Source organism: Lissotriton helveticus, chromosome 4_1 (genome assembly GCF_964261635.1).
Source record: "Lissotriton helveticus chromosome 4_1, aLisHel1.1, whole genome shotgun sequence".
NCBI lineage: Eukaryota > Metazoa > Chordata > Amphibia > Caudata > Salamandridae > Lissotriton > Lissotriton helveticus.
Genome location: NC_136063.1, coordinates 657571552 through 657593685, shown reverse-complemented (window position 1 = coordinate 657593685; position 22134 = coordinate 657571552). Strand labels below are relative to the sequence as shown.

Sequence of the window (22134 nt, the reverse complement as noted above, 5' to 3'; positions counted from 1 at the left end):
AATAACAAAACAGTCTAGTTCTTCGGTTATTGTGCCACTAGCATCAAGGACCTGTTTAACAACTGCCCCAGGCCAATAAAATCAGGAATTTTGAGATTTTAATTGACCATTGCTTGATACTGGAGTTGCTAATTCAAAGTCAAAGTCAAAGTCAAAAACAGCTTTATTAGATTTGCTAAAAACAATCATAAAAGCACAGACATTTTAAAAATACATTAAAAAAGAACATTTTAAAAGAAAAGATAAAAAATATCAGTTACATCTTCAAGGCAGTTAATTCATTGTTTTCCTAGATCTAATTACAGACTTTAAAAAAGATAGAACAAGGCGCATAATTAGTTCGTCTTCAAGCATTTGTAATTTCATCAAGGCAGCCCTACAGTATCTCAGATCCCATTTCTTTAGCAATGGAAGAAGGAATCTCTTTCTTGGAACAGAGGAGAATTTACAAAATAGTGTCGTGTGCAAAGTTAACTGTTTTGACACATTATCACAGGAACATAACTCCATTTCTCCTGACCAACAGTTTTGAACTGGAAAAGTTATCATTCTAAAGAAAGAATTCCCCCTAAATCTAGTCAATAACATGCGCCCATAACAACTTTGCACCTTGATCAGGTATTGTTGTAAACCCTGATCTTGGCAGAATAAGAAATTGTCCATCACTGATTTTTTGCTTTTCTCAGACAGCCAACGCCTGTTCTCAAGAAACTGCATACATATATGTTTTAGTTTTTTCCTAGGGACTGTAACTAAACAATCAGGAGTATCAAAATAGTCCAAATGTCCGATATCTGTAAGGAATCTTTTCACGTAGCTAAGCCATGGGATCTTTTTGACACCCTGTAATTCTAGGGAATCCGTTATCACATCCCTGTTTAGATCCGTTTCCTCAGTTGACCACACTTTGTGCCACAACAAGATGGGATCAACTTTGATTTTATCGGAGACATAATCTATACCAAATTCTTGGTGGCAAACAAAAGTTGCAGTGGTCGGGGGGACTGCTAGTAAACAGCGGAGAAATTTGTTTTCGCCCCGCTGAATTAATTTATAATCAGTTATACCCCAGATGCCTGCGCCATAGGTCGCGGTGGACACGCATTTTGCTCTAAATATATCCAGGAGAACTGAGATTGGGCGTCCTCCTAGTTTGTTGGCAAAAGATCTCACTGCCCCAGCTACTCTTGTAAATTGCATGTTCCTCGCCTCCATTGCAGAGGTCCACGTTCCCTTTTTATCGAAATTGATTCCCAGATATGAGAACGTCTCTGCCTTGGCTAATTTTTTGCCTGAAAGGAAGATGTTACATTTCGTTTACTTCCTAGTGGCACAGGATATGGTGAAAGTTTTACTTATATTTATTTTAAGACCTCTCTCACACATGTAGTTAGAAAATCTATTCACTGCTCTTTGTAGACCAATTAGGGTTCTCGCCATAATTACTGCATCATCTGCATAAAGGAGGATCGGTACTGGGGATTTTTTAATTCTAGGATAGTCAAACTGCTCTTCCGTGAGGTGGGATGCAACACTGTTAATGTAAAAATTAAAAAGAAAGGGCGCTAATATACATCCCTGTCTGACTCCCTTTTTAATGTCGAACTTGGCAGTACATTCGCCCTTTGTTCCATGCCTCACTCCAGCCCCAGCACCCCTATATAATTCTTTTATAAAGACTATCATGTCAGATTCTATACCTAGTTGTGCTAGTGTGGTCCATAGTTTCTCATGGTTCGGGCAGTCAAAGGCCGAACTTAGGTCCACGAAGCACAAGAACAAGTTTTCCTTTTTGGCCATGATGTATTTGGAAACAATTAGTGCTAAATTCAAACCTTGTTCTGTGGTACTTAGTCCGGCCCTAAACCCATATTGGAAACATGAAAGCACACCATTTTCTTCTGCCTATGATTGCAGTCTATTAAGTAGGACTCTCCCCGCGACCTTCATTAGTGAGTCCAACAGGGATATAGGTCTGTAGCATTTAGGATCACTACGGTCACCTTTTTTAAAAATAGGAATAACAATGGCCTCCTGCCAAGTGTTAAAAAAGCAGTTTCTATTGGTACTGTTTAAGACATTTTTTAAAAGAGGGGCCCATAATTCTAGATTTACTTTGTATACATCTATTGGTACCCCATCTGGTCCCGGGGCTTTCCCAGCGGCACTTTTTGTAATGGCCTCTCGCACCTCAGCCAGAGAAAACTTGACATTTAGTGGAAAAGTTTTTTGAGCATCATCCTGCATTCCTACTATCTCTTTGCTATTCTCATGTACATTTGAGGTGTCTTTCTTATACAGCTCAGTGAAGTAAGTAACCCATGCACTCTCTGTGATAGCTATTTCTACAGTATTTGATGTTTTATCTGTGAAGAATGGTGCGTTCACAGCCTTTCAAAATCCTGTGTTATCCTTTAACACACTTGCTTTGTGTAAGGCCTGCTATGCTTCTTCTTTTAACTCTTTCTTTCGGTTTTTTACTGCCTGGTGGTATGCTGTTCTGGCAGATCTTATGGCTGTTTTATTTCGTGGGGAACCTTTTAAGGATGCAATTAAGTGCGCATGAGTTTTGCTGCACTCACTATTAAACCATCTTTTCACCACGACTTTGTCTGATCTTTGTGGCCCTTTAAGAAGATTTTGGATTTCTTCAGTTATTTTAAGGAAGGCCTCACATAGCTCAGAGTCTTCCTTGTCATGTGAGAGACAGGTGGCAAACTCACTGTACCTATTATTAATAAGGCTTACGAAAAAGGCTGTTGGTTCTATTTGATTCCACTTCAGGGTGTAGCCATTTTTCTTTGCCAAAATCAATTTGTAGTTATATAGGTTTTCAACCAGTGTATTTAATTTGTCCCCATCTTCCACGAGGTGTAGGGAAATTGTACATGGGTAATGATCGCTCAAAGCTACCTCACTTAGGCTGTAATCTTAAATACGGCTCGAATGCCGCTTGGATATTAATACAAAGTCTATAATAGTTTGAAAGCCCTTCCCAATAAAGGTTGGCTCAAAAGGGACTGGAATGGGGCATAACTCATTTATGAACCCCAGATCTAATTCAAAGATTAGATTATTAAAAAAGTTACCCAAGAAGGTATGGGAAAAGTGTGTGCTGCCGTCCTCTCTGTTAGAACCTATACCACAGATATTCAGGTGGCTGTATGGACATAAAGGGGAATTGAAATCACCAACCAATATGACACAAATGTCACTTGAAAGATCTGATTCAAGAATACTAAAAGGAGCCCGGGATAGATTCTCTAGAGTCGTTGTTATATCTGACTTAGGAATATTATTATAAAAGTTTACCAGGACAGTTTGCTGTTTTTTAGCATTTGTTAATAATACAATTTGAAAATACTCTGATGTTGGTTTAAAATTTACTATCAAACCGTCTAAAAGGTTTGATATATAGATGCACAAACCCCCCTTATTTCTGCCTCTAATCGAATGGGAAGCTGGTGTATGAAATGTGCGGAAACCATTTATATAAATTGGGTCAAGTGCCCAGGTTTCCTGCAGGCAAAAAATAGAATGTTCTTGGAAAAGATTGGTGCAATCCGTATTATCAACCTTACATAAAAACCCCGCTATGTTCCATGACATGAGACCGAAGCTCTTTGTTTTTTCAGCTTTTGTATTTAATGGCATAGCTAAACTACAAATTGCAGTCCCAACAGGGCTTCCTTCTGTTCCCCTGTCAGCTATCGGTAAATTCTCATATGTCTTTCCCGCCCCCACATCTCTTCTAATGTGATCTGAACTATTCTCATGGAGTTGCCTCGCTGAGAGCTTATCTTTTAAATATATACCTATTGGACCTTGCTTGTTGGGCGAAACAGAGTCTATGGGCAGTCAGTCCTCCATTTCAAGTGTACTGAATCTGTTGGTAACTGGGAAGCCCATAAGCTGCACTTGCTCATTGCTGGTTTTTCCAGTTATAGGGCGTCTGATATCGGGGTTTCCTGCCCGATTATAGGTATGAGCTTTTAAATACTGGGGACTTATTTCTCGGCTATAGAAGTATGTTAAATCGTGTGTATGGATCCTTGTATCCGGCATATGATGCCATTCATCGCATATGTGTCTAGGGGCTTGCCTGTCTCCGAAATTTATAATAATGCAGTCCCCTGCGATGTTTTTCCTACTGCTCCCCACCCAGTTTACCCTCCTCACAAACAAGATCTTGATTCTGGTTTGTATTGGTAATGGCCTGTTTATATTTAGCCAGTATGTTGTTTTATTTTTTAGCTCAGAAAAAGACTCTATCTTCCCCTTCTCCAGTTCCGGAACTCCGGTCAAAACTACGACATAAGGCATAGATTCTGGTGGCAGATCTATAGTTGGTGATATGCTTTGTTCTACAGTCGCTGTACTATTCTCAGAAATCTGCTTACAAGCTGCTTTTGGGTTCCCCCCTCGTTTCAGGTTCTTGGGATTTTTAGTGACAGGTGTGTTTTCAATAGACAGTGTCCCCCGAGCTACTGCCGTCCTCGGTTGCGACGAACTCACTGTTAAGTCGCAACGTGGCAGATTAGTAGTAGTTGTTAGTAGATCTTGTGGTTTACATGAGTCTTTAGGATTAACAAGACTATCCCTAGCCAAAGTCTGATGAGGTCGGGTAGTTTTTTTTATTATGCTCCAGGTTGCTTAACGTTAGCTGTTCACGTTTTTTAAGCGCTCCTCCATAAGCTTCAGTCTATCGTCAATCGGTCTTATCGATAATGAGAAAATCTCACTGAGTTTTACCCAGAAGCTGTCCTCCATGAGCGCAAAAGAACACGAGGTTGTAACTGCAGAGAGTGAAACAGGGTTTGAGTCAGATCCAGCTGGATATATATTGGGAGTAGTTTTACAGACTGATGTACAGTCACTACTCTCCACCATTGAAGGTATTAATTGTCTGCCCTTTTTTGTTGTCACTAATTTCTTCTGCTTCAGCTTTTGGGTTGCTCCAAGTCTCATGGAGTCTGGGTTAGTCAGACCGCCTTTCTCAGCAAGTAATTGCGCTCTAGTAGACACTCCTTCGGAGACAATGGTGACAGCACTTTGAATATTTGATGTTTGTGTGCATGTGGGTTCTTTAGTATTAATACTGGACAAGTCCTCCGTTATTTCACTGATCAGATCCAATACGACAGAGTCACTAGATGTATTAATGGCTACATGTCTTTCGGGAGTAGCTGATGATGCAATTTTTCCCAATGAGGATCTTTTACTAAAAGAAGGGTCTGTAGAAAGTCTGCGTTCAGTGAATTCAATTTCACGAGCTAGCACTGTAACAGCTCTTGTGAAAAAATTATCCAATGGACCAGTGATAGTGCCCCCCTGTACATTTAGTCTTGTAGAAGATTCCGCCATGATAGACAAAGTTTTAACGACGCTAGGCACTTGTTAACGATTTTAGAAAATATGACAATAAACTCACGTCGCTGGTCGCTCATCCCAGGTGTAAGGGGGGTGGCCCAGCCCAGCCTCTGAAGCCTCGAACGGGCTCAAACGGGCCCGCCCTTGGCCCGGGCTTAGCCCGGTGCGATCCGCGTGCTATTCCGCGACACGGGGACTGTCGGGAATTTCAAGCGCCTCCGGGCGCGGAAACAGCAGTGGCGTCTTCCGGCTGGAAGCAGGGCAGGCTGGGGAGTGTAGTCTCCCTCCGCTCTGCGGCCGCAAGATATCCAGCTGCGGCGGCGGGAGGGAGACCAGAAAGCCAAAGGAAACAAGAGGAGAGGAGAGGGAAGAGGAGAGAGGAGTTGGCCTAATGGCTAGGACGCTCGACCTCGGACCTGGGGATCTGGGTTCGAGTCTCGGTAACAACGCCAAAACCTCCTGTGATTCTGGGCAAATCACTTAATCTCCCCGTGCCTATAATGAAAGTGTGTCCTCATGTAACGTAACTTGAAAATATGTAAAGCGCTCTGATACCTGATTCGGTTCGGGTCTAGTTCGCGCTATATAAAACTGCAAAAAAAAAAAAAAAACTAGCCGATGGAGAAGTTAGCCCCTGCCAGGAACGTAAGCCAGGTAATCAAGCAGAACACTAATGCTAATTCAAAAATCCTTTAAAATAGATTGCACACTCTGGTCTTTTTTCAGATCTTTTCCCTTCCCCAAGTAGAAGCTTTAAAGGTTGCAGTAAACCACTGTTTGGCGCTTGCTGCGTCCAACATAATCATGGAAACAATGGTTCTTATGGACAGTAAAAGGATAATTAGTAAATTATAGGCATAATGGCAAATGTACCCATAGTAGGATGCTGAAGGAGGAGACAAATACACAGGACATTAGACAAGACTCTGTTTTAGCAAGAATGATTAAGTCTGTATTATACCATACAAATGCAGATGTGCAGGATGTCCCACGTGAAAGGTAACAACACAGCAAAAAAGTAGCAAAACATAGGTAATAAATTAAAGCTAAAAGCAAGGTTTCCAATACATCTTTCTCTCTTTCATAAGTCTTTATTTCGATTTTTGGAATCACAAAAGACAACAAGTTAAAAAAAAAAAGGGATGTCAATTATTAAAACCAAAGGTGTAACATGATGTATAATTGTTTTAAAAATCACAGAGACAAAAATGACTTCAGACCAATCTGGCAAATCCCAATCCATCCCACCATATCTTAAAAAAAATTATTTATATCAATTAATTAACGTGCACCATTCATTTTCACATCAATGTTATGCTTGTTAAATTACAAAATTTTATAAAAACTTATTAAAAAAAGAACAGGTACAAACTATTCTATATACCAAGTGTTTTACTGTACAGGTTTTGGCTGGCAGTAATAAAATACTTAGTTAAAACATAATTTACGAGCTCGAATAATCCACATCCAATGTAGGAATTTTGCAACAGCAATAACCACATGTTGGGTGCTATTTGTTTTGAGAATCCTCAGAGCCTCACACCCTATTTGGAGTCCCAGCTGCAAACAGATGGGTTTGAGCCAAATCTGCCTTGGGGCTTTGTACTCAGGGCAGATAAATAAGATATGCCCGATGCTTTCTCGTTGGGTAGGGCAAAAAGGACAACTAAAGTCTGGGCCATTTCTCCACTTAGCACTAAAGGAATTAATAGGTAATGTACCCACCTTAAACTAGTGGTATTGCTTCCTGTCCGAAGGGACAGTAATGCAATCCCAATATTCCTCTAGAGCTATCGTGTGTTTATGTTCCAAAAAGTCCGCGGTCAAAGACAGACCAACACAAGTGCCAAATCTTTTCAATGAGACCATATTCCAGTAAAGTTCTCTAAATATTTTTCTAGGTGGGAAGGTATGAGCTGTTGGGTTTTCCCACAAACTGGCTAGGCCCATTGCTGAATAGGTTGCCCTTGCCTCCCTCATCCACGGAATTTGATGCGCCTTATCCGCATCTCTGACTTCGAGAAATGCCTGTGCATACTGGGAGAGATCTGGCGTGACCCACAATCTCCTCCAGTATGCCACAGGTCTATATCAGGCCATATCCTCCAGGCGTTGGGAACCCAAATCATAGAAAAGAGGGGTCAGGGGGGTCGATGCAGGAAGACCCGTAATTCCTCGTAAAAATTTATTTTGAGCCCTGGTTAAAAGGGCAAGGTTGCTGTAACCCCATAATTCTGCCCCATAAAGAACTGCTGCTCCAATCTTAGCATCGTAAATTTTAAGTGCAGGGGTAATTTGGCCTAGTGTGAGAGAGAAGTAGCTCTTTAGTTAGTGCTCCTGCTTGCTGTGCGTGCTTTGTGACCAACTGTGATGTATGGAATTTTCCAATCCAATTTTGAAGCCAGGGTTATGCCCAGATATGATAAAACCTGGGTCTGTTCGAGTTGTACCCCGTCCATAACCACCTTTCCTCTTACATACTTAAACTTATGGAGAACCATAAACTTGGTCTTACTCACATTTATTAGAAGACCATGATCATTGCAGAAAACCTCGAACACACTATAGCTTTTTGAAGGCCCTGTTGAGTCTTTGAAATTAATAGAGTGTCGTCTGCAAACATCAACAGGGGATCAACTTACCATCCAACTTAGGGGCATCGGTGGGTTGATGCTCATAGTAGTTGATCACCCTGTTGATGTACTACGAAAAGAGGGTCGGTGAGAAGGCACCCTTGGCGGACCCCCCTGGCTATCGGAAACTTATCAGTAACACAACCCTGTTGGTTCCATCTGACTTGTGCAAAATTGTCCTCGTGCAGTGTCTTTAGAAAGGACAAGATATTTGGTGGCATACCCTGTTCTACAAAAACATCCCACAATTTGCCACGAGGCACCAAGTCGAACGCTGATTTAAGGTCGACAAATGCCGCGTAGATCGTACCACCCCCTAACAGAACCACCCGCCAATACATTAAAACAAATCGAAAAACCTGATCTATAGTGCTTGTATGACTGCGGAATTCAGCCTGGAGAGGTGAGAGAACTTCTTCCTCCTCAATCCACCCGTGGATTCTCTGCAGAACAAGTCTTGCTACCACCTTCTGAATACAGTCTATAAGACTTATGGGCCTGTAATTCCCTGGGTCTGAACGCTCCCCCTTTTTGTAAATCGGAATAATCTCCGCGCCCTTTCAGCTATCTGGAATGGGCGAACCATTGGCAATACCATTTGCCAAGGATTGGCTATATGGAGCCCAGACACCCTTGTCATGTAGGAACAAGTCGGCTGGAACTGAGTCTAGTCCTGGTGCCCTGCCCTTTGGGATGGTATTCAGTATCTTGACTACCTCTATCCTCTCAAAGTGTAATGGGGTTAAATCCTTATTAGAGGGGGTATAGTCTACGTCCGTTTCGCTTATCATATCTGCCGACGAAAACTGGGACGCATAATGAGAAACTCAAAGGTCAGGAGAAACATAATTTATTGGTTCTCCCCTTTGTACAACCCTTCCCCATTTAATCATGTCCCAAAAGGAACACATTGATCGTTCTTTGCTAGCTTGATAGAGATCTCTCCAGTAGTCCTAATCCCAAGCACGTTTGGCATCACATTGAGCTTTTTTATAAAGGACACGGGCACTCTTTATTCTAGCTCTATCCTTGGTTTTGACTGCCTCTGCCAGGGCTTTGTACGCAGCCCTGCAGGACGTACCATACCATTGTTCTTCCTTTTTGAGAGGCCTATTTTGTCTATTAGAAACCTTTTTTATAAAAAAACACTTTAACTGATTAAATATTTGGTGTGGATTAGATTAACATTCGCCACTACCTCTTCCTGAGTCTTACATTTTTGGAGTGCAGCAGACGCCTGGATTGTCAGTTCCCTCATAGCCGCAATCTTATCCTCATCCACTACACAGTTAGCCCATCTTACACGTCTAGAATCATTAGATAGGACAAGTTGAATCCCATTTTGGGGAATCTCCTGGCAGTAAGAGCTATTTATCTTAAATGACAGGAGTAATGGGTCATGATCACTTTCAACCCTTTCAATGACCCTCATGTCCTTAATATTGGGCCAATTCTCTTTGTTAGTGAATATGTAGTCGATGCCACTGTTGCGTATACCATTATTAAAAGTAAAAGCCCCATGTTTGTCAGAGGGTGTCCTACCATTTAGAGCACGTAGCCCTTGCCCAACAGATAAGACTTTGAGCTGCAGTGCTGCCTCTGTCCACTTTTTAATTGGTGTTAGTGTCAACTGAGGGATATTCCATGGACAGTCTTCTTCCAAAGTAAGATCTATGTCATTTCTGTCCAATGGTTCAAAACAACAATTAAAATCACCCGCTACTATAATATTACCTCTTTTACGATAAAATTCAATGAGTACCTCTAACTCCTCAATAGTGGTCGAGGTTTTACCCCCAGGCATCCCCCTAGAATAGACATTAAAAACAAAAAGAGATTTTGATTTGGGGCAGTGGACTTCAATTAGTAGAATATCACTGGAATGGGTGTGTACTTGGTGTATAATATATCGACTGTCTTGTCTTGCCCATGTTACAAGACCCCCCTTTGCTCTCCCTCGGGAGCTGGAAATGGCAGGAACATAAACATTAAGATAACCAGGTCTAAACTCGGGGGCATTCAACCACCAAGTTTCCTGTAGCAGAATTAAATCCATTCTATCTATGAAGGCCAACCAGTCCAGTGATGTTGCCTTACTTCTAAGCCCTGCCACATTCCATGAAACCAGTGATACCATATTACAATCTGCATCGTTGTCATTTTGCCCCCTTTGTTTACCCTCCTGTGGCAAACTATTAGTAATGGGAGCACTGCTTGGTAGTACACTGTCTCCCAAGACAGGGAAGTTAGCTCCTTGTGTGTTGGGAACTGCGGATGAGCACACTCTATGTGGATTAGCTGTGCTGGACTTGGGCACCTTGAAGTCAATCATTGGTGTCCAATGAGCTGAAGACCTCAAATCTGTTACCCAATGGTACAAAACTAGAAGGAGGAACTGGCTGGTAATCATTGTCTCTCCTATTTTGGCCTACATCGGGGGAGGAGGGATAGAAAAAACCCAGAGGTAGGATATTAATACAATCATCGCGGATCCTAAAATATCCTGCCTGCCTCAGGATGTGATCCACCAATTGAGGGGAAGTAAAGCTCACAACAACACAATCCCCCTCCAAACTCTTCCTTTTCTTTCCCACCCAAGCCACCCTTCTCACCACCTTAACATTCTTAAAAAGATGTTCCCCCAGCACTGTTTTTGTGCTCAAAAAATGGAGAGCTTTGTTTTTTAAAGTAGTCCAATGTTCTTCCCCACCGTTGTTAACAATAGAATACGGGCATGCCTCTGGAGGGAGATGAAGAAATGCCTCTTTAGGAGAGCCATTACCTAGTAAATCTAATCTCCCAACAAGACCCCTGCGGCTAGATTTAGCTCCTGCTTTTGTACCTATTGCAGGGGCCTGGTTATTAGTTGCTGAGGCCACTTCAGCTGCCGGTGCCACTCTCAGACCTATACCAGACAATATGGGGGCACTGTCGTTTGTGTTTTTGTTAGATTTGTTTCATTGGAAGGAGGTTTCTCTTTCAGAAGGCACTTTTCTAAGGCATCAAGTCTGCAATCAATTAATTCTAACTTTTCCATAACTGGGGAAATTAGTGCTCTCAGCCTATCCTCCATATGTCTGATAAGCTCGGACGTTATGCCCCCCACAGTAACATCTGGTACGGGAATGATGGATTTACTCCCTCCTTAATTCACGGGGTGAGTTTCCTGGCCAGTTACTATATCATTAAGAGTGCCCAACCCAGATGCGGAATTCTTTTTCCTAGCATGTTTAGCACTTTGTCTGCTACCTTTAGGGGCACTGTTTGCTTTTCTTTTCCCCGGAAGATCTGTACCTTTAGGAGCCGGTGGGGCCCTTAACTGCCTTGTACGAGTATTGGGAGGGGAAGGGGGAGAACTCGTAATAGATGAGCATGTAGTGTTTGTCATGTGGGTAGCTATCACTAAGTCGTCAACAGGGGTGGGGATTAGGACCAACGGAGGTCCAGGGGAAGTACAATTACCTTCAGTCGGCTCTAAACTTAGTATTGGATTTGAAATCAAGCAAAGTGGTTCAAGTGAGAGTCTCCTTTCTACAAGCTCTATCTCCTTGGCCACTGCTGTTTCTGCCCGCTGGAGATAGGCATCCAGCGTCCCCACACCCCCTGCCCCATCCCCCACTTTACGATTTAGTTTACTCATTTATCAAGCGAACTTCTATTATTAGCTAATAAACCCCAATACACTAGATCAACAAAACAAATACTTTCAATTACAGGCAATAAACAACTTCAGTGCTCACTTGGCTATACTTTTTAGTCCCAGTCCATGGAGGAGATGTTAGGGGGCTAGCCCGGTCTGGCCTCGTCCGGCCTCGGACGGCCGCAGATGGCCCCGCCCTTGTCCCGGGCTTCTCCCGGGACGCTCCCGCGTAGCGGGTGCCCAAGCTTATGGTATATCGCGAGCGGTGTCCTATGGGCGGGGCTTGCAGCAGAACGCGGGACCAGTTGTTATTAGTGAAGCTGGGACTCCTGGTACATCGAGTCCCAGCTGGCATTTATTGCGTGATCGCCTTCCTTGTAGAACCGCCCCGGGTCACAGGCAGCAGCAAGAGCCCAGGTAGGTGCTCTCTCCTGGCTTAAGCCGTGGCGAAGGACTCTCTCCCAAAACAGCAACCAATGGCAAAGACTCCTCACTCCTCTGAAAATACAGCACCCAAGGAGTGGTTGTGGCAAGGAGTTTTAAATGGAAGTGGTGTCCTGTGGGCGGGGCTTAAAGCAGAACGCGGGACCAGGTGTTATTAGTGAAGCAGGGACTCCTGGTAAATCGAGTCCCTGCTGGCGTTTATTGCGTGATCTCCTTCCTTGTAGAACCGCCCCGGGTCACAGGCAGCAGCAAGAGCCCAGGTAGGTGCTCTCTCCGTGGCGAAAGACTCTCTCCCAAAACAGCAACCAATGGCAAATACTCCTCACTCCTCTGAAAATACAGCACCCCAATACATGAAAACGAGCAATTACAGTAATCAATATTACAATCAACCCTCTTTACATTCAGGAAGGCTGGATATTGTTTGCTTTGGCATAAGCCAAAGACGTTTCAACCCCTTAAACAATGTAAGGTCATAACAGGACCAATAAATGGGGTACACCTGTAATGCAAAACAGTGGATGTCTTGTTAAGCTAAAATATGGTGCCCACAGTGAGAGTAAGCAGGAGAGGAAACAGGAGAACTGTGTAACAGGAGATGTTGGGGGGGCACAGCAATATTGTGAAAAGGAAAGTGTTTCTCACATAGGACCCTCCCGGGAGCTAATGGAGGAATGAGAACAGGCATGGTTAGTGTTAGACCTAGTGGTTTCTTGCTGTCTGGGAGAATCTAAGCCAGTTGATTCCCCAATCCTAGATAGGATTGAAATGATACATGTGTCCGATAACCTGTGCTCACCCTTGGGTGGCTTTGCACAGAGCAGTCAGGCTTATCTGCAGGGTCAATGAATAAAGTATTGGCACGCCACCACCCATGCAACAGACTGTGTACGCTATAAAAAGACTCCACACCGTATGTATAAAACACTGGTCCTTGTATTACACACACACACACATCAAAATCAACATAATATATACATTGAAATCAAAACTATTTGTACATTGAATATATACTTTACAGTTGCATGCAATTGTCAACGTTTTCCCTTAGCAGCAAAATAGCATTAGGCTATTGAATGTATTGTTGGGTGGTGTTTGATGTACAAATAATGACATCAAATGATAAACATAATTTATAAATGACGTCTTCTCTTTACTCTATGGAATATAATGGGTGCATAAATTCATTTTATTAACAGACATGAGGTTGCTGAGTGATCGAGGCCCAAGTTTAGAAAGTATAATGATCATAAATGACAATTAGAGATACAAACAAATGACGTATCTCCACTTCAGAAAAATAAGATCTATGGTATGCGGGTACCCATTAGTTTCTTTAAACACATTCCCAAGGTGATATTTCCACACATGTAATGTCGAATACACTTGCGCTACCGGAGAGGACTTGCCATTACGAACTGTTTGAGATCAAACACCAATGCTACTATTCTGCACGGAAATACTGCTAAATAGCCTCTCCCTACATTCGCCCATGCTAATCCAATGCGAGAAGCAGGCCCCATCGTACCGAACACACCATCATGTGCCATTCACGACTCTTGCATGTATCGCCAGTGGCGTAGCAAGTGGGGGCGGACTGCCGCGGGTGACACGAGTTTTGGAGGTGGCGGTCTCCCCCTATCCCCTCGCTTGTACTAAGGCTGTTGCGGGGCAGCTGCCACACGAGAATCGCTCCAACCCGCCGCGGCCATCACGGGAATCCGTCAGCACCCCCTACACTCTTACATGTCGCACCTGGCGGGCAATGGTTTAGCTACATCACTGTGTATTGCACATGTCATACCTCTTCCCAATACTGCACCCTGTCACCAGGGAGAACTCCAAAATAGCATGCCTCCCCCATGTATGAGAAGCAGTATAATTTCATGTTTAGAAAGAATCTAAAGACTTACCAAAATCAGTACTTAAACCTGATGACTTTAAGTTGTCATATTTAGCACCAACATAATATTACATAACAGCTTAATGGATGCCCAGATACGGCACTCAAGTAAATTTCCTTCTCCTTTCTAGATCATCAGGGATGTCCATTTTGAAGTTTCGAGAAATAATGTCTCTAAGACAATCCATGGTTTAAAGTGAAACTAGGCTCTTCAGGCCTCTGCTTGGGAAATGGTATGAAAATGCATCAGCCAAAGTATGCATCCTATTTAGCTCAGCAGTAGGTTTGTAAGTTTCAAAACACCAAATACCAAAATTCGTGTGGATTGTATTTATCAATCCCGAGATCCAGTTTTATTGTGAGACAATTGTATGTGTGGTCCGCAAAGATGATCTATCACATTTTCTGTGCAGCTTGTGAGCTGACTCATATGAAAACCTTGTGGGAAATTATTCGTCCGACACAGGCTGCCCTCTGCTGCTACACTATTATTAGCCATGAGTGAGGAATCGGAATTGTGGCAGGTCTCAGTTATTGCCCAATGCAATGAAAGAACCACAATAAGTCTTCAGTAGCAGAAGCTGCATTGGTGGGATGAACGCATATCTTTAAACAGATCACATGGGGTTATTCTTTAGACAGGTTAGCTCACAAAAACGGACAAAAATCCAAATTAAAATAACAGGTAGGCAAATGTATGTTGTTTACATTGGCAGACTGTGTTTGGTAACAGTCAGGTGGCAAGAGAAATCTCACTATAAACTAGGCCTGTAAGGAGTACTGCTTTTGGCTACTGGTAGATTCTGGAAGCAGCAAAGCCTTGTGGACACCGCACAGATTTGTAATGGGTCTTTCTCATCAGTGATGAGCCATCATAAATCTGTGTGGCTTCTTCTGATTTGGTTCTGTTTGTGTAGTTGCAGTATTATTCTGAGTGCATGGTTCTTTAGTGACAGGAGTTGTGGCAACATCTTTTAGGAGAACTGATGCAAAGGCAATAGCAGTATACAAGGCAGCTCGCAGTGCAGTTAGCGCAAGTTAAGAGTGTAGAACGAAGATGGACAAAGGCATGGTAAATGACATGAATTTCAGCAAGGAAGCACTGCTAGTACATAATCAGGAGTGGCCTTCTAATTCCATTGACAATAAAATCTTCTGATCCGTTTAGTTTCACCCTCAGATTTTGGTTGTTGAACGCAGGCAGAACTCTAGGCAGAACTCCTAGGAATTACCCAATGAATCAGACCAGAAAATACTAATTTCCCTGGTAATTCTTCATTTCTCCAAGGCCCTCAGGGTGCCACCTCTAATACACATTACCTCCGCCTTCAGAGTTTCCAGGGCCCTCAGCATTAGTAACTCTGGGGGCGGACTCAACCGGGAGTTTGTCACTTCACATCAACTTAAATGAGAGCCAGACAAACCAAGTGTAATGTCAAGCAACCGTCTGTATAGTTTATGCAGGTTTATTTTATTTTTTTACTTTTAGGCAGGGATATAATATTCATTACACAATCTGCCCATCAGCTTTTCTCTATCATCTCCCTGATGGAACAATAAAACACTACAGTGCCATTGATACACACTCTGATAAATACCAAATAGTAGGCAGAGGCATCGCCCTCTGAATTTAAGAGAAGTGGGAAAAATGCCTTCACTAATGTTACCATAGGTTTTTCTGCATTTATGTGTGTGAAGATACCACATGGGGTTTATTGTGGTAATTGTCACAGTGGTTTGTGCGGAAATAGAATGTGTTTTTGACACATCACTCTAAATCTGCAGTAAGATAAATATGTTGCAATATCTACATCTTACATTTATATCATGAGATTCACGATTGGTTCTACTGCCAACAATTAATATCAGTGAGTGAACATGGTTTGCACAGTAGGCTGCAGTACATACAACCTGTTATTCTTGTGTTCCTAGATCCTTTGCACAGTAGGCTGCAGTACATACAACCTGTTATTCTTGTGTTCCTAGATCCTTGGCATGCAGGCTCTCCTGCTAAGCTCTGGGGCTGTTGTGGCTGCTGGAAGAGAACCCTTCAAACCAGGAAATTACGACTCCAGAAAGGAGTCCTTGCCCGTGAAATTGCCAGGAATTCCAAGACGCGTGCTCCCAAAAGCAAGGAACAAGCCAGAAGCCAGAAACCGTAAGTTAGTTTTACACCTTATGTTTTCAAATACCTGGTCAAACATCAGTATATTGGAAATAACCTATTAGACCACATAGTCATACATATTATTGTGGGTATTGTTTTTGCGACATTTGTGAGGAACTCTAGAATAATAGAGTACATTTTAATAAATAAGAGGATACCAGAACAACAAAGATCTAAACAATACAACTCGAGATTTGCAGTTTCAGATACTTAGGTAAGAAAAGCTTAAAGCACCAACTGTGGTTATCTGGTCCTGCTGGACTGGGACAAACTCGCAAGTTCAGGCCAACCGTGATGGAGCGCGGGCCTGATAAGGACTGAGTTCAGCCTGCTTGACAGTGGACCTGGTTATACATGGGTTGAGAGGTGAAGTCCTGCATCAAGCTGTGTCAAGTTACATCGATTCCGATGGGGCTGCTGATCAGAGATCTGCGAGAGGCTGTGTCGAGTTGCATTGCTCAGTGTGAATAACAAGGAGGCTGCCGATTAGGAGCTGTGAGGTGCTGTGTCAAGTTGCGTTGCACTATGTCAGTTCCGATGAGGCCGACGATCAGGATGTGCTGCAATGTGAGATCCTTCGTCAATTGTGTTGTGCTGTGTTGGTTCTGATGAGACAGCCCATCAGCAGGTGTGAGGTGCTGCGATGAGACATCCTGCGTCGCAAAGTTGATTTTGAGGAATCCCTCAGTTGGGCAAGGAGGAATACACTTTGATGCTAGCCAAAGGATCCAGAACCTAGGAGTTCACCTCTTGGAGACCAGGACTCACTCCAGAAGAGGCCAGCAGCAAGGCACAGGCATGGCCAGTTGGGTCTGGTCAGCTGGGCAAATGCAGGGCAGGTCGCAGGAGCTTATGTCCCGTAGCTCACACAGGAGGCCAGACAGTTAGCCATTGGAGTTTTTTTTATTTTTTTTATTTTTGTATTGGGTTTTTTACAATTTTGGTGGTTCTGAGACTCAATCGTAATCGTAATCGTAATCATACGCTCTTGTATAGCGCCTTATCACCGTAAGGTCTCAAGGCGCTTGCTTTGGGAACCCGTCCTGGTCTTTCCCTGTGAGATTACCCCTACTGGGCATCCCCAAGGTGAAGACCAGGCATCCCATCGCGGTAGGGCCGTAGTGGAGATTAAGCAAGCTATTGCCCAGAGTTGCAGAGTGTGAACCCACAATTCGAGTAGGCACCGAGGCGAGAATTATCGAGTCCGTGGACATTATGAGCTCAAGACCCTGCCGCGTCGGGAATTGAACCCTGGTCCCGGGTCTGACCTCTGCATCAGGGTCTGCCTCCTCTAACCGGTGAGCCACACTTCTCCACTCAATACATCAGTACATGGAAAAATCAACAATGCCATATAGATTTGCAGCATGTAAGTATACATCAACAAAAGTTGTAACATTGCGGTTTGCCTTAGCTAGTTAGGGTACGTCCACGCATATTCCAGAAGTTTACTAGGGACGACATAAATAACCCCATGGTGGTGGATTGTCGTTGGGAGTCTGCATGTCGGTCTTATCACACTAATGAGACTATCTGCTGTGCGGATATGGCTTGCCGCTCATGGGTAGAAATTAATTCGTTCCTGTAGTGTGTGATGCCTAATATCCTCCTGCTTATCGTTGTAGATGTATGTTCCCTATCAACGGTTGGTGTAACAGCCTGCCAACCCAGTCTTGCAAACAATTAACCATTGGTTTAAACTGGGAGAGAAAAGGGAAGGGAGGGAGTGGAAGGGGGCTCTGTTTCCCGGTGCCTACGGGAACTAATGTATCCATGATATCATACCTTTAGCAGCGTGCGGAGGTGTGGGTGTGTATGCGCGAGGTGAAGGTCGCGGCTGTATAATTCTGAGGTCCACCTAGCAGTGTTCAGAAGGGCATGTCATATGCGTTTGATGTCTGCGGTTAACTCTGGGGTGACTGATTCCTGTGTGGTGTGTCTGTGTCACGTTCAGCCTGGAGGGTCTGAATCATCCCGAGTTTTGTATCCTCTAGAATCTCTGGCGGGTTCGTCTCGTGCATAAACGAATGTAGCATTTGCGCCCATTCCTGGGAGATAGGATGTTTTCGGGTTCCCTTAATCTCTTCTTCCCTCAGTGTCTCTTCTTCCGCCTTCCCCCACTTTTTTAGAGCACCCACCCAGGCTGCCTTTGGAGGGCCTGTGGGGGTCCTCCGGTGCATGGCTATCCCTCTGTTTGCGAGCAGGATGGCGAGGGAAATGAATCGGCACTGTACTTTTTAGGTCTTCCGCCTGCGGAAGATCCCGAGTGCACAAGCTTCCCATGTGGATATAGTTTTGATGCCTGTCATTGTGCTAAGTGTCCTGTGGATATCCTCCCAATAATTGTGAATGTTAGGGCAATCCCAGAACATGTGTTTAAAATCTGTCGCGGGGGATTGGCATCTGGGGCATGCAAAGTGTGTGTCTGGGAACAACCGATTGAGACGGTGTGGCGTGAGGTAGGCTTTGTGGAGTATGTTGAATTGTATGTTACGGAACCGTGCATTTCTGGAGACTTTTTTTTGGGTATTCTATGGCCTTCTTCCATTCTGTGTCATTGACTACTCTCTCTATGTCCGTTTCCCAGCTTTGCCGTAAGGGCTGCAGAGAGGGAAGGATCAGTTCTCGCACACCTTTGTAGAGCCAGGTGACGAGATGACGTCCCACTCCCATGTGTAGGATGGTGTGAATCACTGGGTGTGTCTAGGGTTCCCCTTCGTGTGGGTTCCAGTATCGGCGACTACTGTCTATCAGATGTCTAGGCATTAATAATTGGCCGGTTGGGACATCGTTTTGCTCGGTCATCTGGGCAAACGTCTTGACCTGGCCCTCCTCATAGAAGGACTACATCTCGGTGACTGCTAAGTCCGTCCATGTCCAAAGGACTTTCGCGGTGTAATATTTCTCCTTATTGGGGAATCCCACTAGTGGCAATAAGGGGGAGTATGGAGGCCTATTTTTCGACATGCAATGTATTCTCATCATGCATGTACGGGCGATAGATACTTGTAGTGGGTAAGTGCGTATTGGTCTAGTGCCTGGTAGCAGCAGTCTATGGAGCGCTGGTATCGGTATGTGGCCGTCCGTGGTGGTGGTTTCCCCAGTGTGGCAACCCGCTATCCAATGAGACAACCATTGTAGGTGTGCCGCCAGGAAATATGCCTCAAAGTAGGGTGCCCCCAAACCGCCGTCCGTTGTGGTGAGTATAATGCGGACAACGCCACTCTGTGCCGGCCACCCCCCAAAACTAGCTCAGCAAGCAGGCAATCCAGTTCCTTAAAAAAGGAGCGAGGTGGTTGTTCCTGGGTTCAATGAGCAGGTACAAACTTATTTTCTCTGACAGCAGGGCAGCAGAGCAGCCCTTCAAGGAGCAGGGCAGTCCTTCCAGCCGCAGGGTAGCAGAAGAGTCCTCCTTCTTCTGAGCCTTCCACAGGTCCAGAAGTGATATGATCAGTGAAAAGGGAGGTTCAATATTTATACCTGGTGCTAGCCTTTGAAGTGTGGAGACTCCTTGTATTACTCCCACCTCTGATTCTGGAAAGTTCTTTTGTTTCTCTGTTAAGGCTTCAAGTAGTCCACGGTGACAAAAGACTGATGTCAAGTTCCTTTGAATGTGTGCTGGAGAGAGCCCTTTGAAATGTAAATTGGGCAGGGAACAGCTCCACCCCAACTAACCAGGCAACATAGCAGATCATGCCAAAACTTAGTCCTCCTTTGTCTCATGGCCTGGGAGGAATTCACAATGGCCAATTGCCTAACTATTAACATGCATGTGACTCAGGACACAGGCCGTAAGCACCAAGTGGTTTGGAGAGGAAAATTCCAACTTTCTGAAAGGAGTTATATGTAGACAAGGGAACCAAATTTGATAGGTCAGGGACCTTGAGTATTTGTATTTTATGTGAACAGTGGTCCCTCACACGTGAGGGACCACCGTTCACATAAAAAACTTTCTGAAAGGGGCATTTGCAGAACTGTGATTTAAAATACGACTTTACTATTCAAGAAGATTTTATATTACAATTCATGAGTGCAATCAACATTTTCCTATCTGTTCTCAAACTTAAGTTAGCACATATTAAGTGTAATAAGGTAACCCAATTTATCCTATGGAAGAGATGGGCCTTGCAGCAGGGAAAAAAACAATGTTAAGAGTTTACATTCACTACCAGGACATGTAAAATATAAACCCAAATGTCCTATTTTTTAAATACAAGGCACCCTGTCCTATTATCCTTTCAGGTATCCTTTAGGGTGACTGATATGTATTAACATGGAAAGTTTAGGCCTGGGAAAAGGTTTATTTTGCCAGGTCGAAATTGCAGTTTAAAACTACACTACAGGCTGAAGTGGCAGGCCTGAGACATGTTTTAAAAGGTTACTTTAGCGGGAGTACAAGTGATGCAGCCCACTAGTAACATTTTTACAGGCCCTGGTACATGTATTACCATTTACAGGGGACTCACATTTAAATTAAATGTGCCAAATAGGTGTGGCGTAATTGTATCATTTTTTGAGAAGAGGGCACAAGCACTTTAGCACTGGTTACCGGGGTAAAGTGCACAAACTTCTAAAGCCAACAGAAACAAATTCAGCAAAATTGAGGGGGCCAACGCAAAGAGGGCTTGGCCCAAAAACTTGTCGTTTTTTTTAATAATAGAATATTGACTTGAGTATGTTATATTTCATCATTCCACATTTTCTGTATTTTGTTTTCTATCAAGTAAATCTTAAAACCATACACATTTTTTCATACTAATGCATTTTAAGAGCGATACAATTATCTTACTATGGGCCTGATTCAGGAAAGCAAGCATACATTTTTGGTATTTTCCACTTTTTGGTATTCACAAACTACGTGCAGAGTTGAAAGACTCCAAACTTCCTATTCTTTTCAGTGCAGAGTTCTCTGCACCGAGAGACTTTGCAGTTGGGGCAAAGAAGTTGGCACATGTAATTATGGTGAGTCATGGACCTCTGCACAGAGTTTATGAATGCCAAAAAGTTGTAAAATCACACAAAAGTGTAAGTTTAACTTTTTGAATCAGACCGCAATCTCTTTGTCCAGTTCTTAAAAAGCATCAGGATTCAATTCACACTTTTAATGTTACAGTCATTATAATGACTTCTGACTGTGTTTCTGCACATTTTGTTCACATGGACTACATTATTCATGGGTAACTGGCACCTGTGAAGGCTCACCTGCCCCTGCCTGGGAACTACCCACATAAGTTCAGGTCATATATATAACGTTGGCAGTCACCAACGTGTAGTTATGGTTGAGCCACACTTTCCATTGTAAAGCCATTTTTTGTTTGCTTATAAATGTGGTACCCTTGGACAGATCTGCACCAATTTGGCAAACGCTTAGCAGATGTAGATAAGAAAGGGGCAGGGTAAAACGAAATGCCTTAATACATTTTAGCTCCAAGAGGAAATTTTGCTCACAGCATAGCAAAACTACTGAATGTGCTTATGGCAAACATGGCTTGAAAATTGAACTTTATTCAGTGTGTTTTTTGGGAGTTTGGTGTAAATCTTTTCCTTCATTTTTGAGATCTTGGCATTTGAAAAAAGAGCCGAGTGGCCCTGAAAGAATTAACACTTTTGTATATCTTGTCAGCTGAAAAGCCATTTGTTGGTTAGCATCTAACTTTTGTGCCGACCGATGAATATTCATGCAATTTGGCAGACACTTGGGGCCAGATTATCAGTTTTGCGGGCTTGTTATTAATCACAAAAGTGATGGATATCCCGTCTGCCGTATTACGAGTTCCATTTTATCCAATTGAACATAATGGAACTCGTAATAATGCGGACGGGATATCCATCATGTTTGTGATGGAGTAACGCATCTGCCAAACTCGTAATCGTTGACATACAGATCCATCAAGGGGAAAGGCCAGTTGAAAAGGCGAGGGGGCAAAATTATATTAATTTGCTAATAACTTTGCCTCTGTATGATAACTTTGCACAA

General features: G+C 43.4%; 1 protein-coding gene across 1 annotated transcript in view; it reads left to right on the top strand.

The window, feature by feature from the left end:
• The window catches only part of RP1 (RP1 axonemal microtubule associated), a 1491030-nt gene that overhangs the window by 242705 nt on the left and 1226191 nt on the right, over positions 1 to 22134 (top strand). Inside the window, exon 4 of the mRNA XM_078686181.1 lies at positions 15977 to 16148. Coding sequence (XP_078542307.1) covers positions 15977 to 16148 — 172 coding nt within the window. The remainder of the gene's footprint in view (positions 1 to 15976; positions 16149 to 22134) is intronic.